General features: G+C 30.1%; 1 protein-coding gene across 1 annotated transcript; it reads left to right on the forward strand.

The window, feature by feature from the left end:
• The first annotated feature begins 8,063 nt into the window (after positions 1–8,063).
• LOC107030764 (ethylene-responsive transcription factor 1B) lies at positions 8,064–9,027 on the forward strand. The gene has a single exon (XM_015232020.2). The coding sequence runs from the start codon at positions 8,184–8,186 to the stop codon at positions 8,763–8,765; it is 582 nt and encodes a 193-aa protein (XP_015087506.1). The 5' UTR covers positions 8,064–8,183; the 3' UTR covers positions 8,766–9,027.
• Positions 9,028–9,608: the final 581 nt, after the last annotated feature.

The raw sequence follows: 9,608 nt of genomic DNA on the forward strand, positions 1-9,608 counted from the left end.
TGAAGTGTGTAAGATTATGTGTTGTTATGTGAAGCTAAATGGTTCAAATTATGATAGGTGACTTATGAATACAAAACAGTATGAACCTACAATTATACATATGGTTATTGAGGATTTTGAGGGGATTGAAACTATTATTTCTTTTATATGACAATATAGACTGTTATGATGTATTACAGTCATTTGATGGCGATTAGAAATTATGAGCTTCTAGTATACAAAATTATTGGAGTGACTAAGAATTTATCTAGTTTTGACATGAGGTATATGATAGTTTTGAATATTAGTTTAAATTTGATATAAAAAAATGTGGAGTTGACATTAAGTGTGATTCAATTGTTTTATTTCAATGGTAAAGTACTTTTAGATTTATAATTGGTGCTATCATACTTAGATATGACATGTATTTGTCATGAAATGCATAAATGGAAATAAAGGAGCCATAGTACAACTTTTTTGAAGGCGTAATGTGTATGATAAGAAGACTTTAATACTAATGGCAGGTTGAGAGTAAGGTAAATGGATGGAGTGACTATGAGGTTCTGTTAGTATTAAGAGTGTTGAACTATGAAGAGTTAAAATTGCCTAAGAAGAAAGTGTTAGAGGTTCTACATTTTCAAGTGTATCCCTTGTTGTTGTTTACATGATATTCTTCTTCTTTGGGTTAGATATGTTGATCCTCCCTTGATGAGTAATCGATGTCTAAAGATATTATTTTTATAACTTAATCTTATGATGAGACTGTGTTATGAAAAGGAAATCTTGATAAGATCTGTGATGGTTTGTGCATTATGAGTGTGTGGTGGTTGGTTAAAGTCGACTTTTGGTTGTAGCTAAGTATTGATTCATAATTTCATCTTGGTTATGTGAGAAAAGATCTGTTATGATGGTTGTGTTAAGGTCTAGCGGATGTTACTTTAGTTTGAGTTTATGGGTTAGCTTGTGGCTTGATAATCCCTCCTGATTTGTAAATCTTTCAAATTTTGATTCCAAAGTTCAGTTCTTAATAATTACTCTAGATGGAATGGTCTTAAAGATGAGGTTATCACTCGGAGAGATGAATATGACTTTGAAAAATCACACCTCAGACTTTTAGTCGTGTTGGTTACTCTTCCTTCTTCTTCCTTATGTTCGAGGACGAACATGGTTTTTAGTGGTGGATAATGTAATGACCCGGAAATTCATTTATGAAAATTTTCACGAAATTACCGTTTTAGTCATCTCGCAGTTGTCTCGAGTCACTTTTGATCAATTTGTGAAACAAATTTGAAAATTTTTGAGTTATTTGTTTAATTTCAATTGTCTAGTTGACGAGTGATGTTAAATAAATAAATTTTTATTAGGTGGCTAATGGGCCAATTATGTAATCTATATAATACCTATTGCCACATGGCCCATGTGTGAGAAAAAAAAATAGTGAGACTTATTAATATTAATTAATTTACTAGCTAACAATTATTACCCTAAATAATCAAAACAAATTGAGGAGAGGAATTACTTGTACGATGAATAGCGGCCGTAAGCTACAGGTGATTCTATTACTCGAACTTATCTTAATTTCATTAAAATGTAGGTTTGATTAATGTTAGTGTTGACGAGTGTAAAGAAAATTGGAAGTGAAAATGGGTGGCTATTGGCGTTAGTATTACTCACTGATGTATTGAAATTTGGAGAAAAGTGATGTATTGAAATTTGGAGAAAAGTGAGGGACATAATAATAACATATAGAGAAGTAATGATTGAGGGATAATGGTGCCATGACTTTAACCAGTAGGTTAATTTTCAAATTGTCCTTTTGCACTATTGTAAATAGTTTAATAAATTAATTGAATTTGATTTTAGTTTCTATTGATTACAGATTGGAAGGGTAATCTCTCATTAATTATTAATAGTGTAGTAAGGATAACTATATACGTAAGTATTATATGTGAGTATGGGTTGAAACAATTAAATTAGATTGCTTTGTTTTTGCTAGTGTGCTAAGCCGTTAGTTTGATTTTTATTATTTTCTTTGGTTATCATGTTATATATTCAGTTTTGATATTGAGATAGATAATTAAATACTAAATGTATTGTATTACTTGAATACCATTAAAGTTATGAGAATTGGAGGTATTGAAACTAAATAGGTTTGAAATTTATAAAATGTGAAACTTGATAGATAAGTGGGTATCAAGATTTAGAAAATTTATTAAAGATTTGAGTAGGTTTTCGAGTCTAGGCTAAACCTATAATAATATGGGTGTTGTTAGTTTTGAAATCTTACTATAATTATGGACTTGAATAGATTGCATTCATTTGGAGGCCAAATGAAAAGGAAAGACTCAGGTTCCGAAGTGACTGTTCGACTATTTGAGGCAAGTGGATTTCTAAACTCTTGCTAAGTGTATGAAATATGTGTATTTCCTTATGGTATATGTTTTGGAGTAATGAAATTTGGTGATGGGTTGACTTGTCCACATTGATTAATACTAATGATGAAACAAAGGGTAATAAAAGGCAATGTGAATAATTGATTTTGTGTGATGTGTTCATAATGAAGAATGGTTTGAAAGGCTTGTTGAGTCATTGTTGATGTTGTTGTGAATTGTGCAGTGTTATGAAAATGGGCATATCCTCTTTATTTGTATGAACATGTCATTTGCATTATTTTGAGACATGGTTGTAAAAAGTATTATGTGCATTGAGAAAGAATGAGAATTTAAAGAGGATGAACCATTTCGAGGGACGTATCGCGCGCCGCGATGGATACTATATTTCGAGGGACGTATCGCGCGCCGCGATGGTTACTATATCGAGGGTCGTGTCGTGCGCCGCGACAGATGCATGGACAGATATGTCCCCCATGGGTCCCGGACTGAGAGACAGCGGGTGTGTATCACTAGGTCAGACATGCATCATTATACTTGACATTGCATTCCATTGCATTACACATACTTATCATTAGTGAGCTTGATATTGTGCTTTGCTGATTTTGTGAATTGCCTTTCTGTGGAATTGGTGATTGATGAATACTGAGCTTGTTGTTGAGTATAAATATAATTTGTTAAAGTATTGTTGTTAAGGGCATGTAATTTATCAAAGTGTTGATGTGGAGGATATGTAATTTGTCCAAGTGTTGTTGTTGAGGATATGTAATCTGTTGAAGTTTTGTTGTTGAGAACATGTAATTTGTCAAAGTGTTGTTGTTGAGCTATGTGCTATGTAAATTGTGAGCTGTTAGGTTGGGCTGATTTTTATGCAGGTTGTAGTTGTGGAGGTTCGGTTGGGGTGGTAGGAGTACCCGTATTTCATCCCCTTAGCTTGTGTTTAAAGGTTTACTTGCTGAGTACCGTGTGGTTTGGTACTCACCCCTTGCTTCTACATATTTTTTTGTAGGTTATGAGCCTTGATTTTTTTTGTACTTGTCATTCTGTTCTTTTCCGAGGATTCTTGGAGATTTGTGAGGTAGTTGTTTCCATCTCAGCAGACTTTCTTCTCCATAATTATGATCTTGTTCTATTCTAGAAACAAGGTCATTTGAGACTTGAGTTTTTCTTTTGAATCAATTGTAATACTTTAGAGGCTTGTACACGTGACTACCAGGTTTTGGGGGTATCATGTAAGTTGATAGTAAATTTTCCGCATTTTTATTGTAATGGTTGAGTTTTAGGCTGACTTGTCTTGATGGGATAAGACGAGTGCCATCACGTCAATTTCTGGGTCGTGACAAAAATAGTTAGAAGGAAATTGAAAAGACATGCTATTTAAGTAAGAATATCAATAGATGGAGGTTTTTTTGTAACTCACTATAAATAATTAAAATAATAAATATACTTGATTTTTTTTTAATTAATAAACAAATTATTTCATGAAAAGAAAGAAGAAAAAATGTCAAAAAAGAGAGAAAAAAGAAAAAAAGAATGAAGGCCATAGAGAGGTGCCACATCACCTTGCCTATAGTCCTCATTTATATATATATATTGATTAGCAAAATATTAGTTAAAGTAAAATGTTTAAACGGAGAGACAGAGCAAAAATAATAAATATTTCTATGATGTGCGCAAAAAGTTTAGAATATGGTGTTTTTTTCAATAAAAAAATTAAAAACAAATTTACGGGTCATGTTTTATATTTAGAAAATATTAAATTACAATTTGAAATTTCAAATCCCACTTTTTGAGAGAATTTGAGATATGAAATTATGATTTGAAGTTAGAATTAAAAATTTGCAAACAAACGCAAATCTGAAATTAAAATTTAAAATTTATGAACAAATGCCTACCAAGTACTTTCATTATTTTAGTTTATCTAACCCTTCTTTTTCACATATTTCGAAAGGGATGACATCTTTCTTTTTCAAATATCATTTCTTATTTTGAAATATATATTTTCTTTCAAATACTCACAATTTTCATGATCAAATGCCTCCTATACCCCTCCCCCAAACCCCAACCCCAACCCCAACCTCAACCCCTTGATGAAGCTAATAACTCAAAAGGTTTCTTAACTATTAGAATATCTTAAAAGGTTACTTAACTGTTAGAATTTATGTAGCAAGTTATTAAATTTTATTTTGCACCAATAAAATCACTCAATTTAAAATTTTTATCTTTCAAAATCACTCCCTAAATTTACCATTAATTTATTTTGTCATGAAAAAATAAGTTAGTTTTTATGACCGGTTAACATGAACCTCATATCATATAATTAAAACTAAAGAATAGTGCAAGTATACCAACATGAGATGAAATATTTAAGTATACCAACATGACTAATCTATAGTCCTATTAAATGACGATTTCTAAGGTTTGTCTTAAATTACAATTTCTAAAACTTTTTTTTTTATATCTAATTAAATGATGTCATATAAATTGAGATGAAGATCGTTATATATGAGGGCTAAGCTTTAGAATACATATACAACGGCGGCGGCAAATGGTGATACGTAGGAGCAAGAACTGATGTTTTTATATCCTTTTGAGTTGGCCCTAATAGAGTGAAGTAAAATTAGTTATACAAAGTTGTATTAATAAATAGAATAATCAAGTAGTGTTTAAATTTAATCTAAGGAATTAGTAAACTTAATTACATTGTGTGACCAAATACCATGAACCTAATGACTTTCTTACTGATTAATGCAATTCATTGTAAGGTCAATGAAATGGCCAATAATGATAAGTAACTGATTAAATACAATAATAATATAGTAGCCTAGTTGGATTTTGCACACGAGGCAACTGCCTATTTACTTATGGTCCTATGGCCTATATGCCCCTATCTATGGTTCAGTTTGTTTGTTCTCTAATGTATACAAAGCACTAAATTTGAATTTTATTAGTTAAGACTAAATTTGGTACAGGTCAATATGGAGGACCAAGACATATTTCCTGTGAATAAGACAAACTGAGGTTAAAAAGGTAGAAGTAAAAACTAATTAATCCACAATATAATTCATCTACCCTTTTTGATAGAGGAATTATATGACTGATTTCAACAAAGAAATTGAAGTAATCCTCCTGATGTGGAGATTAAGAAAATGTCAAGAAATACGCTACTAAGAGCTTTCGAGTTACGGGTAAAAAAAAATTAAAGAGAAAAATCAAGAAAAAACAAAGTTGTACTCACACTATTTATTAATAAAATAATCTTGGTTCTTTGAGAAAAAGTAAAAGTATTGATTGATAAATACTAAAGCAACTTCTATTTTTATTTTATTTTTTGAAAACACATAGTTGATTGATTAATTCTTTTTTTGTTAAATAAAAGAATGGGGTAGGGAAACCGGAAATCAGAAATGAATCGGGAGAGAAGATTACAGGAGAATCAAACAAGATGAAAATTCAGATAATCAATTTACATAATTATTAAATTTTTCTAACTTGAATAATAAGTTACTCTCACAAACTTATTAGGAATGTATCAAAGATGTATGATATTTAGAGATTGACACATTACAACAAGAAATCGAAATATCATCAAAATAAAGTGCGAATAAATTTGGCCAAAATGAACGAGTTGTCTTTGTCTATGCTTTATACTCTTTTCTAGATTATATATCTTTAATAGTTGATTAGAGAATTTTATATATGGAACTTGGATTTGACTGGTACAAACAAACAATTGAAGGCCTGAATCTAGTCATTTCATTTCTTTATCCTCTTAGAATGGTCCCTAACCTACTAATAAAATTAGATTTAATCGGTATCTGATATTATTTGATTTGACACGAAATTTAAACGAGAAAAAAACACTCTTAAAATATAAGATATAAAATAAGTCATAGATATTTGTATAGCTCTGTATTGTTTCAATAAAGATAAAATTCACATTATAAATATGTGTCATTATTTTATAAACTGATTAAAAAAAAGAAAATGAATATTATAAATTGAATAGAGGAAGTATTGAGTATTTTACACTACTCCACTTGTTCCCCAATAATGCAACCTCAAGCTTCCCATAAGAATATCGTGGTTTTATTATCAACAAATTACACAAGTATTAACTAATAAGCAAAAATTCAGAAACAATGTACACAAGTGGCAAAACCAAGTGAATATCTATGCTTTTAGACTATATATATATATAATCTATCAAATATTAATTTCTTGTTCAAAATTAGAGGCAGTCATTGTGAATACTGACATGTGCTCAATTTAAAAGTACAACTATACTAAAATAACAAAAAAAAAAATGAATAAGTAGTATCAACTATATGTCTAGAAGTGTAGAAAATATGAAAAATTGTCAAAGAGTTTTCAAAAAATGTAAGCTGATATACAATACCCTGCTTATTCTTTGAAGTTCATGGGATGACTTTTGGGCCTTGACAATGAACATAAAAGAGTGAACTATTTTTGTTTTAAAGGTAAATGTTACTCTGGTCTCGCAATTTAAGTATTTTAGTTTGATTGGATTAGAAATTTAAAAAGTAAAAAAGGAGTGTAACTTCAACTTGAAATTATTAGGTATAGAATGTTGAAATTAGAAAACTTACTAACTAGATCAAAAAGAAAAAAATAAAAATACTTAAATTATTAAGATGTTTATTAAAGAATTCGTACAAAGATTATAGTTCACTGCTACCCTATCTACTTTCACCTACATTTCTGTCACAAGTACTATCATTATCTACCATTCACAACCATCATTATCGTCAATCACCAAAATCAATTGTTATCACCATTAGCCATCATTTACAATCATCACCATCAACCATTATTACATCCATTAATTACTATCGATAATTATTACTACTAATCAATATTATTTACCGCTAACAATCATCATCATTCACCACGATCATTAACCGAAAATTAGATAGAATGTCGTGTTGGAAAGAGCAACAAAAGTTTATGAATAATTAAACGAGGAGCTGCTCAATAATACCCAATGAACTTAAACAAATTTATGTTACTTCAATTCCAATTTTAGACCTATTAGCAATCCAAACAATATATGATGTTTCACTAACTTTTGCATAAGTCTAGAAATTAGGATACTTGATTTGTGTTTATTGCGGAATAGGACACGCAAGACTAAAAATACTTTCGATACAAAATTGTTTGATTTTAGAAAAATTCAAACTGCGTCGAATTTCTAGTTCCTACTACCTTATGAACAAGTTACAATCAAATAAATTAGCAACAAATTATTAGTGAACCCAAGACAACAAGTCTCATTCACATTATGCTAATATTGATGAATAGAAAAAAGACTTGGACCATGCCGCCTTGTTTCGGTTGACTCACGTGCTTAAACACTCCATTTTCTCGTAAATCTTTTCCTAATTACTTATTAGGAAAAATGTACGATCTATATTTGAATTTTGATCAAAATTATTGTAATGATATCAAATTTTAAAAATGACTTTTTATCTTTCTACATTATTTAATAGTGTATTTTAAATGTATATATATACCCACGTGAATATTATAAATATTCTATAATTATAAATAATAACGTATCCACATGAGCACATATATACCCTCCGTAATATTTGGTATCGTAACAAGAGTCTTTTTTAAATTACTTATTTAAAGTTTGGATAATTTAACTAAACTATACCATTAATAATAAAATATCATCCCCTGTTAAGCAAGAAGTTTCCTCAATCTCTCATGTATATATAAGTCATTGATTAAGCTTCAAACTTCCAAATAAGAATAGTCCAATCATATATTAATTCAAATTTTGAACCAATGGATTATTCATCTTGGGATGATCTTCTTTTTCACTATAATTCACTTCCATTTAACGTTAACGATACAGAAGACATGTTACTTTTTAATCTTGTAGCTGAAGGATCATCGCAAGAAACAGTGAATTCGTCGTCTAGCTACGGAATAAAGGAAGAGGAAGTGACCTCATATGAAGAAGAAAGAAAAGATAAGAATTACAGAGGAGTTAGAAAGAGGCCATGGGGTAAATATGCTGCTGAAATTCGTGATTCTACGAGGAATGGTGTTCGTGTGTGGCTAGGTACATTTGATAATGCTGAAGAAGCTGCGTTAGCGTATGATCAAGCTGCATTTGCTATGAGAGGTTCGATGGCCATACTTAATTTTCCTGTGGAGATAGTTAAGGAGTCGTTAAATGAAATGAAGTGTAGATTTGATGGTAATTGTTCGCCGGTGATTGAATTGAAGAAGAGATATTCAATGAGGAGAAAGAGTGTTAGTAGAAAAAACAGAGCAAGAAAAGATGTTGTGGTTTTTGAAGATTTGGGTGCTGAGTATTTAGAGGAATTGTTGATTTCTTCAGAAAGTATCACAAATTGGTGATTTCTTTCCCATGTTTTTTCAGTTTGCTCTGTTTATATAATCTTGAATTAGAATTTTGTTTGATTGTTTTTTTTAACGGAGGGAAAATTGGGAACGTCTCTCACCAACGACGTGAAAGTTCAGATTTCTCTTTTCCCCTGCTTTTGGTGATTCATTGATGACTTTATTAGTTTATGGTTCTTTTGTACGGACAAAAGAACTAATTATGTTTTTGACAAATTCTTAATTATTTAGGCATATTAAAAGAGTTTATGTACGTTTACGTGATATTGGTTGATACCTATATTATTAAATTTTGAATATGCATAAATAGATATTACTTCTTTCGTTTGAAAAAAAATAACTCCTTTCCTTTTTACTCTATTTAAAAAAAATGATTCTTTTTTGTGGTAAAATTTTAATTTCAGTTTTTCATATGACATATTTAAGGTCACAAGAATCAAAGGACATCCTTGTACATTTCACCTAACTTTAAGTTAGGATCATAAGATTCAAAAATTTCCTTTATATTCTTAAATTTTGTGCCAAGTCAAATCAGATCATTATTTGTAAAACGGAAAGCAGTATAAATTTGTATAAAATTTAACTAAAGGAACACATTCATAGTCCAACATGACATAGATTTAAATGTCCATCATTAAATCTTGATCATTAATTAGCATAAGCTCAATTTTGGCAAAATTTGAAATTGTTTGGCAATAGGAGAAAAAGAAAACTTGCAAATTAAGTTGCATTGCAGCCCATCACCAGACACAAAAAGCTCTGAGGTCTGATGGATTTCTGGTGAATTGTGTGTCTGCACAATATTACAGTCCATAAAAAAAAATTGAGATATGATCAGAT

Source organism: Solanum pennellii, chromosome 9 (genome assembly GCF_001406875.1).
Source record: "Solanum pennellii chromosome 9, SPENNV200".
NCBI lineage: Eukaryota > Viridiplantae > Streptophyta > Magnoliopsida > Solanales > Solanaceae > Solanum > Solanum pennellii.